Genomic DNA, 17,884 nt, shown 5'->3' with positions numbered 1-17,884 from the left:
TAGCTGTTAAATATGTGATCTTGTGTTTGTAGAGTGGTTCCCCCACAACTCTGCTGTAAGACAATACGAGAGAAGGCCACTCAGAAGTTGCCCTCTGTACACAAGGGGTGAAAGATTGGAGTTGTAAGTAAAGGCCAAGCCCTAGAGGCCAGTTGCTGACCCAAAATAGGCTGTAGGTGCAGACTGTCTGAAGACTCTCTATTGACTGATGAAAAGGGAGGCAGAGGGGAAGTTTGCTCCTTCTGGAGGATAGAATGGTTCTACATTTTCTTATTTGTGACTCTTTTCTCTGCTAATTCTCCTGCTGAAGGATCTGATGAAGATTTCTGTGGTCTCTTTCTACCAGAAAAATGCCATCTAGTAATGATATTGCTGTAGCAATAGCCTTACCCTTGCTGAAAGTGAAACAGGATGAAGAGCTTCATCAATTACCATCGAGTTTGACAACATTGATTCAGAGAGTTTAATGTGGCTTGTCCTCCTTAGTGCATACTTGTAACTTTTGCTCGTAGCCAGTTCTGCCCTATCTGTTGACATTGTCACTTAGAAATGAGGTTTTCTAGTGCTGCTGGTATCTATAAGATACAAGGGAAGGAGGCAATGGTTTCAGTGGTTGCAGATAATTCAGCTTGTCTCACTTGTTGGGGCCTGCAAGGGCGTTTGGAGGCAGAGATGTGGGTTGGCAGACATTTATCTTGTAACATGGAGAAGGGATGATAAGATTTGTTTTTCTTGCCATGGAATGGTTCACAGAGGGATGGACATGAAGGAGAAAAGAACTTGCTGGTGGGTCCCAGCGGAGACCCCAAAATAGGCCTGAGTGTGGTCTGCAGCGCTTCTCCAGAAATAAAACCTCAGACCAGCTATGAAAGCTTTTCTGTTGCATTCCAGCGGACTTACCCCAGTACCAGGAGGCTAGTTAATAGAACCTTCATTAAAATGCTTTTGCTAGAAGATGTTTTTGGCTTCAAAAATTACATAATATGGTGGCATCTGCTAGCAACACTGAATTTAAGGGCTTATTCGTGGTTCCAGTTTTCAGAGTTTAAAAATGTTGGTCATGAAAAATAATTTTGGGCAGAACTTGGCATAGAGAATCTTAGCCCTTTAGGCGAGTTCTGTTATGTTTTCCAGAGAAAAGAAGCAAGGTAGTCCCCCAAACTAAAAACCCCTCATGAACCCTGTAGTTGTTTTTAAGTTAAAGAAACAAAAACCTAAAACATATAGGAAATTAATGGCTTAAGATGATTTCATAATAAAAAAGTCATCTGATTTTAGAAGTGTTCATTCCACTGATTTTGAGTGAAAGGAATATATTTTCCATTTAATTCATATTATAAACTATGGCTGTGGAGTATTTTTTCTTCTTTTATAACTGGGAAACAAGTTGAAACAACTAAGCTGTTTTATTTAGGAACAATGTAGCTATACAGTGTCTTCACCTTTTTCCTATCCTGATGGGAATAGTTGGACTCAATTATTGTAAGTGTTCTTTCCCAGCCTAACTGATTCTGTGATTCTGTTCCGTGGACTGGAAGGTCTGTGTGTGTGATTCTGGTGGACAGCATGCTGCTAGTACCCCGCAGAATTCCTGCATACTGCTGGCAAGGGGAGCCGAGCTTTCTGCTGGAGCAACCTAGGCAACTGTTGGTACTGTCTTCTCACTCAGGCTCCCTCAAAGCAGTATTTTGAGCTCTGGGCTATCATTGCTCTCAGTTTTGCTTGTTTAATTGGAGAGGTGGAAGTGCTTTATTCTCCTCTTTAATTGCTCTTGCCTTCTGGCTGCCGCATGCGTGGCTGTCCCTGGGCTAACAGGGTGGCACAAAGCCCCACTGGGGCTGCTCCTGTTCCTACTCTGTGAACTCAACTGGTGTGACAGATTCAAACTTCGGGCTGAGTTAGTGCAACTGGTTTAGCAAAGGGGATTTGTTACCAGAAACAGCTGATTTGCTTTGACAAGAAAAGGTCTCATCTCTTGCAAGTAACACTTCTGTCCCAGACATACTGCAGGAGAGGCTGTGCCAGAGGTAAATGCTTGGTGTTCTTCTCTTTCTCATTTCTTGTTTGTCACAGTACATGCTCTAAATACGGCTTTTCTTTTATACCATTTTTTTTAAGAAATTCAAGCATTATCAAATCAAGTTATGAGTTTCATAATATGTTTCTGTGGTGGGATAGTGGCCTGAAATATTTTGTGTTAAACAGTAAGGCTGTTATTTCAGCTAGGAGAAGGATTCTTTGGGTAGTTAAGCTGTCAGAAGCAGAGGACATCTGCAGAGATGGTAGTGACTTATTTATAAGACTTCCTGAGATCTGGGATAGCTGCGATGGCTGAGAGACTGAAGCCACAGAAAGGACTGGAAGCTGAAGAAAGATGTAAATAATACCTTGTGGTTTGCATTCGCCATTGGCTAAAATATAAAATGTAGAAATGCATTTCCTGCCTACAGATTTATTGAATATGTAAAGCCAGAAAAAATAGCCGAGAAGGAGTAGAAAGATATTGTCCTTAGTTTTACTTCCTCTGGCCCTCCTAAGAAGAAAAATTCTACAATGTTATGTTGTTTAACATGATTTTGTTTCTTTGGCAAATGTTGTATTAAAATCATCTGTGGACTGAGCTCTTCTTTACCAAATTGCATCCTGGAACAAATTATTTGCAGCGGGCTTATAAACCCATGAAGAGTAGGAGTTTAACAGCATCACATTACTGCTTATATGCAAAATCAGATATCTTGCATTTTGTCTAGAACACTCTGGAGAGCAGAGGATTAGCAGAAAGTAGGGTCCTTGTTTTTAAACAAAACCTTTTGCTGTAATGAGGTGCTTGATGCCACATAGGATTGTACAGTTGCAAAGATCTTGGTACAGTCCCCTGTGTTTGGCAGCGATTTCCCGCTGGCCGCCTGTCAGTGCGTGCACGCAGCTTTCTTCACGTGGTTCCGAGTGGTTAGTGACAAACAACTGCAAAGTCATTCCTTCAGTCCCCATTAAAAAAGATTTACAGTGCAAGAATTCTCAGCTTCGTAATGAGACTGTTGTAAGCTGGTGCTTGATAAGTAAAAGGCTGAAACACAGTCCATTTACCCAAACCAAGCATTTATTGTAAATAAGTTAAGTGCCAACAACTTATATTCTGTCTGATTTAATTGTATTCATAATTTATGGTGTAACTTGAAAGTGAGCCTTAATGGACGTACCTTATGCTTTCTGAAATGAGGGAGCTCTGTCCCTTCCGCCTTGTCACAGAATTGTACTGCCATGGTCTGAACCTGGCATCTGCCTCAAGCCAGATCCTTCTTCAGCGTGAATAGTCGTGCATGTGTGGCCCTGTGGATTGTGCTTGTTTAGCTTGTTCTTGTATCTCCTACATCTGCAGCCCTCAGCTGGACCCTGCAGGATTTTCTGCAGAAGATCTCACATCACCATCAGCTACAGCTGTGCTGTTATTTAAACAAAAGCGGTGTTGAGATTTAAAAAAACCCCCACTTTTTTCCCAAATACTATTTGATGTCTTTCCTCTTGAAAAAGCCCCATCCAACTGACAAAATACCCCACATTTTGGAGCTTAGTCGATTTTTTCTATTTATGAATTTATCTTCCATTGTTACGTGTGATCTTAAAGGTCTTTCCCAATTGAAGTGATTCTCTGATTTTATGTTTGCTCAGCTAGTCAAGTCTTTAATAGAAACCTCCTGATTATGAGCATGTGAACTAGATTTTAATTTCTGATCACTTCAGGATTTGCAGTCTACACTGTTTTGAAGATGTGGCATACTGAGACTTTAAAGCTTCCCTTTTTCTTTTCTTTCCTTTTTTTTTTTATTTCATTAACTTGGTGGTGGGGTTAAGTTTTCAGAAAGGAAATTACGGATTTGTGTTACACTTTATAACACAGGATGGAATCTTTACTGCAGATTTCAGGTATTCCTGTGTAACTGAAAGCTGTCAAACTGAATTGGCTTCTGCCTTTTCAACTGGAACTGCAGGATGTGCAAAGAACTGGCAAACCTCTCCTGAGCCAATTTCTGCCTTTTAAAGGATTTTTCTCAGTTTAGGTTCATTTTTCAAATTTGTTTAGAAGAAAGGGAAAGACAGTTAAAATGTGAAATCTGTGTATGTAAGGTCAACTCCACTGCAGTGCAGAGAGAAATAAATAAACGGACTGTTTTCCCTTGACTGCCTTTGCTGGATAAAGGTCTTTCCCTAAAGGAAAAACAGAAGTAGATTAGGATTTAGGAAATGTTTGTAGTTTGATTGCTTCCTGTGGTTACTGCCAGTTGTGGAAGTATGCTTTATTGTTAAATATATGGAATCTTTATCTAGATAATTTCCTCAAGACAACCCATGCTTTGCTATTTGGGCTTCTTAGTTTCTGTTGGAGAGTAAGGGTCTCATCTTGGAAGTCCAGCCAAAGTTACTTGTACTTCAGTGGTTTTTAGGTGTGCATGGAAATAAACATTTGTGGATTCCGCTCTTGCTATTGCCTAGATTTTTTTTTTTTAATTTTAAATTTTTTTCTCCCTTTTTTTTTTCTCTGTGGTAGAAAGGCTAACTTAGAGAGTGGCCCATGTTGCAGTCTCTGCTAGGAAAAATGTTTTCTGCATAAAGTAGATTATGAATTTTCAAGTAGATGTCCTGGTTTCTGAACTCCAAACCATAGAAATTTGCTTTGTCTTTGAGGAAGATTACTCTGCATGTGTGTCTGTGTTCTGTTTAAAACAAAACAAAACAAAAAAATAGCCAACAAACAAAACCTAAAAACCCAAAGCATAACAGCAACAACAACAACTTTATTTTCCACTTTCTTCACTTGATAAAAATCTCTCCACTGTAGAATGATTTCCTTTGGGTTTGACACCACCATTTGATCTCAGTTTTTAATAATTTTGGTGGGTTTCACTCCCAGAAGAAAACATGCTTGTGCTATGAAGTATTCCCACTAGAAATCTGGGAAGTCTTAAAACCTCATGTTACTCAGGGCAAAGAACTGGCTTCTTTATTAATTCCCTGCTAGACAACCCCTGTACAGTAAATCTTTCCATAACACCATGCTGTTGAAATTAATCAAACTGATGTTTGGAAATTGTTCAAATTAGATAAAATTAGATAACACCTTGATGGGACTCAGAACTGATGGAAAGAGATTGTAATCTAAAAAGACATTAATTTTATTGGTGCTTTTTCTTTCTGGTTGATCTTCATTTTACACTTATTAGGACACACAAGCACTGCTCCCTTTTCAATGGCTGGAGAGGTGGGTGACTGTAAGAGCTCTCTGCCTGTGATGCTTCTGTGCAAGCAGACCATGCATAGAAGTTGAGTGCCAATAGTATCACATCTGTTACTTAAAAAAAAGCATGTGCTGGACAAAGTATTATTTGCAAATGAACAAAAGGAACAATGCAGGACTTTTTAATAACTGCTTTCTTCTCTTCCTTCTAGTTTGTCACTAGAAATCTGCAGCTTTTACTTGGAAGTCTTACAAGTGAAAATGTTTTTCAGGGAGCTGTATGATTGCAGATTGATAATACTTTTAACTGGCTCTAAGTCTTATTTTGCAAAAATCAATGCTTTATGCACCAGAGTATCTTGGGTTTTCACTTCTCCATGAATATCTATTTATCTTTTGCTTCATTTTTAAAGAACTGATTACTTCTCAGTGAAATAAAACTATAGAATAAAATGGGAGAGGAAGAGAAAATGTGCGTTTGGTCTCTTTGATACATATTTAATTTCTTCCTAATTTCTCTGCCCTTGTAAGAGTCTTGGCAAAAAATGCAAGCGTGTTTACAGAGACTCTCTGTATACTGCAGCTTTTCTGTGAAAGCAGCAGCGGAGCTGAAATCTCATCTCTGATTTGCTTAAAATGTGTGTGTTATACAGAGGTACCGGCTGCCGCTAATCATCTTCTTCTGGGTAATGGTGGGAACAGTTTTTCACTGCTCTCTTTCATTGGTTAGATGGAATTCTTCCTGTGTAGGGATGTCCTTATAAAAGCCTTTCTGTAGATCTTGGTTTATGCTCCCCTGACATTTTATGCAGATACCGTCTATATGGGGTCAGAGCTCTGCAGAAAGCATGAAAGGAGCTGTTCATGAGTCAGTTAGGTTAATAAAAATCAAAGAGAAAAAGCCTTTAGGATGATTTGCGATTGCTGGTAATGTTTTGTGTGCATACTGGCATTGTGTTTGTCCTTTAAGGAAACAAACTCTTTCCTTTTTAACCCTCAGAAAACTCCTTGTTTTCTCCCTGTGTGAAAAGCAGTGCCATGTGTCATTACCATGAGCTGTGCAGCATCACTCCCTGCAGCCTCTGTAGAGCTGGGAGAGGAGTGCACCCGAGTTCAGTGCCGGGGCACCTCAGCCCGCTCCGTGCGTGTGCACAGCGAGGGAGGATGACAGGGATTCTGGCTGATGGCTCGTCAGCAAAAGAGCTGAGGAGTTCCAGGATTTATGAGTAAGGCTGGCTTGTGCTGCAGTAGAACCGCATGGGAGACTATTATGGATGCTTGGTCTGCAGCTCTCTGAGTCCTGCTCCAAGTTCTTCAACTGGAATGACAGTGAGTAGTGACTAACTTGTATTGCTCTTCTCTAAGGGCCCTGTAGCGAGCTGGAGGTGTAATATATGCATGTAGGAACAAGCCATGGTGTACATCAGCATGTAAAGAGCATGTTGGCGTTGGCAGATGTTTTTTCTTTTGATTTCAACATACTGAAAGTGTATTTATTTTCAGATAACATTAGGAAACACAGAAGTTTGAGGTAGTAAGTTTGTTTGAGATAAAACAGTTTAACTCTCTAATGCAAAATAGAGAACAAAGCAGTTGAAACTTCCTTGAAGTGAGATTGGCTTGGAAAGAAGTTTGATTATTGTTGCTTTTTTATTTTATTTTAAAAATCAGTATTAAGATTCCAGGTGCTATAGTGAGAGGCGTGAGAATGGGTCAGTAATGGCAGATGTGGTAACCTGCCCTTTGCTCTCTGTTTTTAAGGTACTAATAGCAGCTTATCATCAATTACTCTGGGTCACTGAGTTCAGAGATGTTTTTTCAAAAGCATGTTTTTTCTTTAGCAGGGTTTCTGCAAGCATGGCAGGAGTCGTGTGGGGTCTTTTGCGCTATCCATAAAGTGATATTATGTATGGCATCCATTCTAGCATTTGAGATCCTGTTTGTACTCAGGCAGTAAAGGATGAGTGCAGAGAATAGGTGCAAGTTCTGTGCTGAAAAGGAGAGACTGTTGAATGACAAGGAAAGCATCCTGCAGGATCATAAAAGACAGTGTGACATTCTGCTCATCAGTTTGCTTCACCGCTTTTTCTGTCTTGCCAAAATGTAATTTACACGACTGATATTACAGCCTCAGCATTTGGCCAATTATCTTAATCTTTTGCTAAGACATTAATAGCCCCATCAAAAGTGCTGTGACAGCCTGTATGTTCAAAAGAACTGGAAGTTTGTCACTTAGAGACTTACTTTCATTTTTACTAAATAATGTATGGACAAATAGAATTCAAATTTTAACCTTTGATAGGAAAAGAAATTTTGTCACTGATTCCAGAGGAAGATGATCACCCATGCTGTCTCCTCAGGAAAGCACCTGGAGATTTTTTTTCACTGAGATTTTTTTTTAGCACAACGTGTTAGAATTTGACTGCTTGAGCTTGCAAAATGCATCAGTTTAACCCAAAATCAAGCAGTGAAGAGGGAGCAGTATCAATATAATGCTGTAACCTTCTTTCATGTTACTTTGAGATGTTTTTTAAAACAAAGAACTGAAACACATCAAGTGGATTTTGTACTGTGTAGCTCCTGCAGTTAGAATGTCAAATTGAGAGCCACTCTGTGCTAGATAAGTCACTGAGAATTGTGTTTCTAAAATATATTTTAACATAGATCTAGTCTCTCGAAATTCAAGACAAGGAGTATTTAAGTTCCTTAGCAGATATTGATATGACTGTATTTATTTCAGGGCAGAGTGACTCCTCTGAAGGGATGTATAGCTATTGGTTTGTAGATACTAGGTTTTGAAGATACTGACAGTAGCTCAAAATATTTAATAGGACATGAAGGGCAACTGAAATGTGGCTTTCTCTTCTTTTTCCCTTAAAGAAGTGTCTGGTCCAGGAATACAGTGATTTGTGTTCGAAATTGATAAATATACTCAAATGTTTTTGTAGTTATTGCCTACTGGAAATGGTTATATTTCATACTGAAGAACAAGATTTAGAGGTGAACCTGCCGATGACATTGAGAGGTTTAGATAGCACATTTGGAAAACTGGTTTAGGTTGAGATTGTTCTCTGCACCAATATTTTCTAGTTTACCTAGGGACTAACAGGTTGTATGTAAACAGTTAAAAAATGTCTGACTGGAGGTTGACTGGCCTGTAGCAGGTGGTGGGAATGGCTGTGCAGTTTTGTAGGTTTTCCGTCTGTTCCCTCTTCCTTCTGGGAATGCACTGTAGGGCTGTTCCCTGCAAATTGGCACGTTTCTCTACTGCCTGTAGTACTGAATCCCTTTAAGTTCATGCCTCACAATTTATCTAATGCCATAGATAACTTGATCCTGTAACCACAAAAGTAGATTTACAATAAAACACAACAAAATTGAATCCAGACCACCCCGTGAGTTTTCCACTTATGTGGTTCCTCCTCATCCTTGATCCTTTTTCCAAAAGAGTTGTTCTCACACTCTTCATGGATGCAGCAGAAAGACAGCTATAGGTCTCTCTGGGTCTCAGTGATCATCAGCTGCCAAGACATGATTATAATTCTCAACAAAATCAATGGAAGAATATTTTCCTTGTACAGTGAGAAGAACTGGCCGTGGTCTGAAAATGCACAAATATCCCAGGGTCCCTCAAGGGGACCAGCCTCTGCTGATTTCTCCATAAGCTCACTGTGTAGAGAGAAGCAGAAATGGCATTTATGTGTCAGGGTTTCATATGGCTGAATATGGAGAAATGACCTGAAAGAAACAGGGACTATTCATGGAACTGTAGAGAACTGCAATGTTGAAAAAGTCTTATTAGGAAATCTTGTTCATCTTCCTGCTGGCTATGATTCTGTTCCTGAACTGTATTCTCTAGAGCTTTTAGTGTGGTTTTTAAATGAGTCAAGTGATGAGACTTCAGTATTTTCCTTGGAAAGAAAACAAAAGTTATTCCACAAGGACGAGTGACAGATTTTCACTTACGATGAGTCTTCTAGGAGGTGTGTCAATTTACAAGTTCAATCAGACATGTATGACACAGTTATTGTTCCTCTTATTGATGCTTTGTTGGTTTTTTTTTTGGTGTTTTTTTCCATGTAGGTTTGATGATTCCAGTCTTTTGTGTGGTGGAGCAGTCAGATGCCTCTCTTGAATACGATAATCGAGAAGAGCATGCTGAGTTCGTTCTGGTTCGCAAAGATGTGCTCTTTAGCCAGCTGGTGGAGACAGCGCTCCTGGCTCTGGGGTATTCCCACAGTTCTGCAGCTCAGGCACAAGGTATTCAATATTTTTTTTTCCCACTTCTCTGCACTGCAGAAGACAGCAGCTGAGGTTGTTTCATGTAAGGAAAAAGTAAGAAAATTGGTAGCAAATCTTGGAAGTGCTTATATCAATTGTGTTAATTGCTTAATCCTAAACTAGGTGTACAACAAGCCCTACATTTTTAGCCTGCCTAGAAAGCATTAACTAGATCTTGCTGATGTGTGAAATCTGGTGATAATGATCAGTCAGGATGTTCATGACACACTGGTTCTGTACCACGAGGCAGGTTGCTGCTTCGAGGAAGTCAGCACAGTAAACTAGAACATTTAGGTGTACAGCTAGATGGTGTCCAGTATTCCTCTTTGTATCTGGGCAGTTTTGAACAGCATATTGTAGTCTTCCATTTTTTAAATCATGCATTGTAGATAATGGTTACATATATATATATATGCATGCTGTCTTTTTGGAAGATAGTTGTAGGAATAAATGTGCAGGCTGATTTCTGTTTTCACTTACCTACTATATTGCTGCAAAATCCTTTGTAAGCTCTATAGTCCCTTCCACTCAGAGATGATTCTCTGTGAACAGCAAAATCTTAAAATAAACAAAGCTTTCCTCTCTCTGCCCAAAATATAAGCTTAAAAAAACCCAAACCTGAAATCATAATCTTGAGGGAGATGGGCAGGAGGTGGTGGGTTGGGAAAAATCTTTCCAGAGTGAACTTAAAATTTCAAGAGACTTTTTTATACTGAACAGTGCTTATTCTTTTGGATGAGAAGACTGTAAGTTTGTTTTATCTCCCTATCACCAATAAAACCTGTGCACATTTAGAGTACTTTAATAACAATTTACCTGGGGATTTGATTTTTTTCTGTTGATTTGAGTTGTTTTGTATAGTTACGTATTTGAATGTGGGAACAAAAGGTGCAATGGTGGTGTAGAATCCAGGAGTTCCAGGCAGTGGTTAATCTCATGGGCTCCTTGTGCAAACTTCTTTCCAAGTGGGGTGATAATGATTCATTTCCTCTGTCAGACTCTGCTCTGTGAGAGGGGCTCAGGTTCTTTGTACAGGCAGAGTTTATGTACATTTGTTTATTTACATAATATGGTAGTAAAAGCCCTGCAAGAAGGTATTTGTTCTGATTTTTAATATGAAATGCTTTGTGTCATCTTAGGGACTCTTTTTTCCTGAGTGTAAAAGGTCAGCATATCCCACTGTTTCCATCCTGGTGAGCCAGCTTTCTGTTTGACAGCACTATCCATCTCAGTTAACACGGTTGCTCAACATGTTGCGAGCTAACATGTGGAACATGCTGCATTAGGTGGCCAAGATTTGTTTCTTGGCACTTCTGAAGGGGAATGGGCTTTGCAGAAAACCTGCTCCAAGGGGGCATGTCATCCAGTGCAGTGACCCACACTGGCTGAGCATCTCACTTGGGGGAACCTTGCTTTTGTGGCATAGCTCTGTTGTGAGAATAGAGAGGAGGAGACAGATTGACTCATGAAGGAAATTAGTCACTGTGCAGGGAGGAAATGGCCACTGCGTTTTTGAGCTTTAACAATGAACAGGTTCAGATACTGATGTGTTGCTTGATGTGTGCTTGAAGAACTCTGCTAGGAAATAGAAGTTGAATCTCTAATTATTACAATTAGCCTAAAAAAACCCATAAAACCTAAAGTATTTTCATCTTTAAGGCAGCAATTACATTCCTCTAGGCAACATCGCATGGTATAATATTTAGAATGACAGAAAATACCTTAAAGATCCATCAACTAACAAATCTCTTGGTCAAGTTATTTACCTTCGGTGCAGGGCCAGTCCACCAATGTCTTTTAGACATCTTGAACAAATACTGCAGGCCATGCCGATCTTGCCATATGAAGCTGAAGTGTGCAGCATGTTCTGTCATACCTTGCCTGTGTGCTAGCTGTCTGTGAGCTGAGGGGTGAGGTACAGGCAGAGACAGCCAATAGATTTCTGAGATTACTTTGTTTAATGCAAAAATTTATAGAATACAGGGCCCTAATTTGTTAAGTAGAGTTGACAGAAGCGTGCTACTAAATTGCTGTTATAAGGATTTATTTGGGAATACAACTTTCTGATATTAAAAAGGTGGGAAAAATAAAACTATTTACTATATTCATTACAATTGTAGGACAATTCGACTTGGAATTGATTTCCATTAGCAAAGCATTTTAATAAATGGTCACTTAGTTCTCTTTTATGGTCAACTGAATTAAAGGTTCTGTGTGAGAAGTGGAAGGTCCTGAGGTGCATTTTTCAAATACTCTGAGCATCATGCTCTGCGAAACAGTGACATGAGTAGGTGTCCCCATGTCCTCCAGGAACAAAGTAAAGGAGTTTGTCAAAGCTTTGGTGTTGTAAAACCTGTCTAAGCTGTTACTTGGCATGGAACAATTGTCGCCCTTTGAGCTGGGAAAGTGTTTCATTTCGGCCCAGTGTTTTTTTGGATGACTCTGAGGGGAATGGCAATTTCACTTCATCCTGTGAGAAGCATCTCTCCTTTGCCTGTTCTTTTTAGAGCAGGGTCTTCTGAGGCAGATAGAGCTAGTTAGGCGGGAAAGAAGAGCTGTGGCAACAGAGAGAATTGCTGTAGAATTTCACACTGCCTTTGCTGCGATTCCCCATGGCAGCCCTGCAGAGCTGCCGGGGCTCGAGTTGGTGTGTGGCTTCCCAGCTGTACAGCAGCACAGCAGAGCCTGGCTGGCAGGAAGGAAACATGGCACAGAGTGGTAGGTGGTATATGTGCCCCTGAGGGGGCTGTGTGCCCGGAGGGGCCCTGCTGTAGGGCTGCCAGGCTGGGCTGCAGCCTGGAGCTGCAGAGCTCCCCGAGGAGGTGATGCTGTGTCCGAATGTTTGAGCTGTAACGTGCATACACAGCCTGGCTTGAGCCTGGTGTACTGGCTTGTGGTCACTTGGCTTATTATGGATCATTTTTATTCCTGGTTGCTAGGAATGGATATGTCTTAGCACACACAGTGTTGAGACAAAAATGTATCAGGAGGTATACATGAAGGTAGCCCCATGCCTTCCTGGAAGAAGTTCTTTATTCCCACACGGTTTGGACAGGACACATTTATTCCACAAACAGCTGGTTGTGATCTTTTGTTGATGGTGGTGGGAGCAGAGACTTTTCCAGCGAGTGCTGCCCTCATGAAACTTCCCTTTTCTGACAGGAGCTGTGAAATATCTTCTGGAACAGCATGGGAATTTGTTAACAGCTTGGCACTGGGGTGTGAAAGTTGGTGGTGTAAATGGCAACAGAGGTTTAATAAACATTTATGTATTTTTCTTTCATCACTTGAGTTTACACCTGACAGGAGGGAACCTGCTACATGTGCCTTTTAGAGAGGAAGAGTCATGCTTTAAAGGGGCACCTGTTCTATATGTAGTTTAATAAAATTTATGTGCCCTGATGAAAAGTCTTTCTTGTGGATAAGCTATTCTAACAGGGCTACGCAAGAGTAGGGAACTGGTAGGAGGTACATAGAATACACAGTGCTGAGTGCTGGGACCAAAGTAGTATGAAAGTAGCTGCAATCTGGTGTACCCTGCGGGCAGTCCTGTGGCTTTGGGACCTGCTGTGAAAGCTGATTCCCTCCTCTGTGTGGGGTGGAAGAAGAACAGTGTTAGTTTGATGCTTTTAGTATCTACTTTCTTAGAATCCATGTGAAAAAGAAAATAGTGTGATTTCCTGTGGATATACATTTTTTCTTTTGACCAGTTCATTGTTAGCTGCTGTGAGTGTGTCTGTAGAACTGATGTGCATTGTCTGCAGAAGTTAGCAGAGCTGAATGGGTCACTGAAATGGAGTTTACCTTCTCAGGTGCTTGAGCTCGGTGTGTTCGCAGGGCAGTGTGGAGCGCCTGCCCGGACTGCTCCCTGGGAACAGCTTTAGCCAGGCACTGACAGGATAGTTGCTTGGGTCAGTTGCTGTGTGTGAGTATGACAAGGAAGGGGGTGTACAGAAGAGTGAAATGGTGCTCAGATGTCAAGTTGAACAGGAGGAGGAGTGAGAAAACAGCAGAGGGAAATTAACACGGAGTGAGAGATCGTTCCCATTCCTGACTCTGTAGAGATTGTCAAGCTCTGGTTCTTAAGCAATGCATTACCTTGAGCAGGGAACTTGCAAGAGGCAGTGCCTTGCATTTATGCCTCAGAGGTGTTTCTTCTAATGCTGTCTATAGACTGGAGAGAGGGGAAGATCTGTGCTTGCAAAGAGCTTGGGGAGGGGGTATCGAAGTGGAGGGTTGGAAGGAGAGGTTGGCAGTGGTCAATGGGGAAGGTGTAGTACAAGAACACAAAAGGAACAAGGTTTTAAGTATCTTGCCTTGCCATGTGAGTTGCAATAGCTGGACACGGAGGTGAGTGATGCTCTGTGGTGATTGTGGCTTAGTGAGCAGAGATCAGACAGCTCAGCCCTGTCAGCCTTACATCAATGGAGTGGGAAAGAGGAGAATTCTGTTGGGCTGATCAGTGCCTGGCCAGAGTGTCTGACACCCGGAGGTAGCTCAGGACCTACGGCAGTCCTATTCAAACTGCCTTGACTGTGAAGCTCTGATCTTGCTTGCCACCACAAAGACAGCTTGGCTTCAGTGCTTCTACAGAGAGCTGTGTTCTGGAGCACTGATGGTGCTGTCTTTGCAGTGAGCTGCAGTAAGAGAGAAAGGTGGCTCTCCTGACTGTAGGAAGGAAACCAAGGCACAGAACTCTCCTCTGGATTGACAATGCACATGACTGGGGCGGGAAATAACCCAGACTGCAAGTGGGCTCATTTTCTTCAAGGGTTTAAATGCGTGAGCTCAACCCTGCTCTCTGCTGTTAATTGGAGGCCCCTCACACTTGTGGCCTGTGTCTTAGAGTTACTTGAAAGCACAAACCGGGTCTGTGTGGTAGGGTGTTGTTCAGTGAATCAGTTCAAGCCCCAGGCTGCTGTGTGTAAGAATGTGGCAGCCAGAGTGCTGTGCTCCTTCACTCAGACTAGCCTTTGTGAGAGCAGCATGACCATCTTGCCCCTTATGGGATTATAACCATGTGTACAAATATTTGAAGGGTGTAAATACCGATGAGAGAATGGATTTGCCTAAGCTGGTACAAGAGGCTAGGGCTCTGAGGAAAATGGAAGGTCCTGAGCAGATGATTAGTAGGGAAAGATCCTGTGAAATATTCCCATCTGTTTCCAGAATCACAATAGCTTCCAACTGAATGTCAGGTAAAGGGAGAACATACCAGCTGGGGGCTGTATTGAACACACACGCACAAGCTGGTTTTATATTTCTGTATCAAGAAAGGTACAGTAAAAGTGTGGTGAAACCCTGCTGAACTGTGCTTGGTGTATACAGCCAAGTTTGCTGTAGCTGGAAAGACCAGATATGCTATTTTCTATGCAAGTGCAAGGTAGCAGTATGGGAAAAAATACGTGGAAACATGAGTTCAGCTTTCTCATGTGAATAATGTGCAGTAAATTACAGGGCTGCTGTAATCTGGGATCTTCTGACCCCTCAGCCCACTGTCACTTGTGTCTGAGTCGTGGCTCCCTATTCTTGTGATCCAAGATCTTCTAGTGAGAAGAGTTTAATAAATAGGAGAGACATTGGTGATATAATACCTTTAATAACAAGACGATACAGTAATCAACCGGCTAAATTTTGGGTCACTTCCTAACTGTCACACCTTACTACTGCATTTTACTTTTTTCAACAGAGACCGCATATTGGTTTCACCTAACAGAATTGTCAATCCATAGGAAACCACTGTATTTCTCTGAGCTCAGACTCTTTTGACACAGATTATTCTCACGTTGCTAAACCAATAAGATTTAAAACAAAACACCCCAAAACAAATGAAAGAAACCCTCTTTTCATCTGTTGGGTTTTGCACCATCTCTAATTAACAGCTTCTTACCTTTAGTAATCCCTTTTGTCCCCCTTGCCTCTGCTGGGGATATTTGTAATGGGTAAACTCTTCTTTCTTCTCTCCAGTTTTGCAGGTGGCATTATAAAAGACCCAAATCAAATCATTTAACAGTATTATGTGTGAGGAGTCCGGCTAGTACTGACATCTTGCAGTAAACTCTGCCGACTAATTCCATGACAACTTGTCTGAGATTGCTAAGCAGACTGGATTTCTTGCAGTGATACTCAGCCATCCAGATCAAAGTTTTCCTTGTGAAAGCTGCTCCTTCATGAACCGTTCATTGCTTGAGTTGTACTCTTTTCTTTCTCCCAATGTTTGAAGAAAGAGGGCTAAGAGCTTCTCAAATATTTATTTCTCTCCCTATATACATCATTTACCAGCAAATCACTGTTTTGTCTGCCCTGCAAAACTTCATGACAACTGTAGGTGAAATTCAATTAGCTGCAACTATGAGAGAAAGTCACATTTTAATGAGAATATTGAAAACCTCTTCGTTCTTTGTGGGTTTTGATAGGCATTTCTGTGCATAATGGACACAAGGGTTGAAAGACACTGTTTTTAAAGGTTCAGCATCTCATGCCATTTCAATTAAAGCCCTAGAATTCTCTTTTTAAGAGTTCCTCAGAACTCTTAAGAAATCGTATGTAAAAAATATAAGAAGCGACAAAGATTGAGACTTCTTATATTTGTAGGCTTTGCTAAAATTAGTCTTGCATTTTTTATGGAAAGTGTGACATATAAAGAAATGTTAGAATGTCATATTTATAGATACATAAATTGAATGTATTTTAAGTTTTACTTTGGTTTATATATATAAGCACATATGATATATTCATAGTTTAGTATACACACATTTTATACATATACATGCATGCAAATATATATTTATATTAAAGTATAATATATATGTGGAAGCAAAAGCTCAGAATTAAATTAATATATTAATCTCAGATTACTTGTCATCTTTATTCTCCATTTGTGCTGTTATTTTAAATAACCTCATTATCCCAACAGCATGAACTCCAGTGAATACTTGAGTTTTTGATAAGCTGTCTGAAAGTTCTTAATTCTGACTAATGGTCAAGAAGTGTCTGTCTTTTCTTTTCTCTCCTGTCACCCCCCCCCAAACTGGCATACAGAAGTTAGCGTGTGATATTGACGTTCTGCTCCCAATATATTATTTACAGGATTCTTGTGATGGAACAAAACCTTCTACAAATAATATTCTATTTTTCTAGATGGCAAACATATGAGCAGTATAAGTAAATGGGTAATTTATTAGTGTTTGAACAGCTTAAAGGAGGGTAAGTAAAGGTAGTCCTGAACAGCTCAGCACTTCTGACACTGCTTTCCGTCTCATTTGCGGTCTGTGACTGAGCACAGCAGGCTTGTAAACAGGAGAGGAGACAGGGGAAAGGAGGGAGCACAGTGGACACAAAGGGCTTTGGTTGTTCCAGTGAGACACCCTTTCATCCTTCTCTCTGTGAGACCCCATATACCTGCAAAGGGACTTTGGTGTTGAATGCTTTGGAGCACATCGTGTTTTGGTGACAGCTCTGCGGGCTCCAGTGAACCTGTTGCAGTGGTGTGTGTGTCATTTGTTTGTTCTGTGGTCACAATGGATCAAACTCAGACTGTGCTGTGGGAAGAAATCATTAAACATTTTCTCCTTGTCTCCTTTTTAGTTTCTGAGCAATATTGCTCGGGCTACAACAGTGAATCAGTGCTTTAGTTTGATGAGGGCCACGTTATTTAATGCTTTCCATTCGCTTTATGTTGCAGGCTATATGCAAAAAGGTAGCACCGCAGGACAGAGGTTTCTTGAAGCTTTGTACTCTTCAGGCAAAGATTTGTCTGTATTCTACCAGTGTTATAAACCAGTTAAGAAATGCTGGGGAAATGAAGCCACAGGGGGTTTTTTTTTGTGTCACAGCAACAATTACAGTAGTTTGGAGTGAAATAAAAATTAGGTTCACTCTGAAAGGCCTGTGTATACTCGATTAAAAACTTAGACCAGTGTGTAATAAATTCTGATTTTTTCTGTCTCCCTTCCCAACCTTTCAGCTAAACCCACAAGTCTGAGAAACACTGGTGGTTTTGAGTAAAACTGAGAAATGGTCTTCATTAGTTTTAATTAAAAATAAAATTTTGTCATCTCATTCTTTTTTTCCTTCTTCTTGAATTTGATAATGAAGCACTACTCTATTTAAAAGTGGAAATAAATTAGATTAGGCTAGGTCTTCCCCTGTCCAGAGAAGGAAAATGAGGTGCAGTTAACAGCCTGTTAACTAACAAGCTAAATATTTAAACATTCAGTAGGATGAGCAGAACAAAGCTTGGTGCTGGTTAACATATTAGGGTAGCTCTTTTTTTCCTTCCTTCCTTCCTTTTTTTTCCTGTTTTTAGATTTTAAAAAATATTATCTGCTGATTTTTTTTCTTTCCCTCATTCCCTCCTCTAGATAAGGG

At 40.6% G+C, this 17,884-nt stretch overlaps 1 protein-coding gene across 1 annotated transcript in view; it reads left to right on the top strand.

The window, feature by feature from the left end:
• The window catches only part of SATB2 (SATB homeobox 2), a 128,428-nt gene that overhangs the window by 10,814 nt on the left and 99,730 nt on the right, over nt 1-17,884 (top strand). Inside the window, exon 3 of the mRNA XM_033065385.2 lies at nt 9,317-9,493. Within this exon, the coding sequence (XP_032921276.1) occupies nt 9,317-9,493 (177 nt within the window). The remainder of the gene's footprint in view (nt 1-9,316; nt 9,494-17,884) is intronic.

This window comes from Catharus ustulatus, chromosome 7 (assembly GCF_009819885.2).
Source record: "Catharus ustulatus isolate bCatUst1 chromosome 7, bCatUst1.pri.v2, whole genome shotgun sequence".
NCBI lineage: Eukaryota > Metazoa > Chordata > Aves > Passeriformes > Turdidae > Catharus > Catharus ustulatus.
The sequence above is the reverse complement of the archived record's forward strand: the minus strand, read 5'-3'. Positions and strand labels throughout refer to the sequence as shown.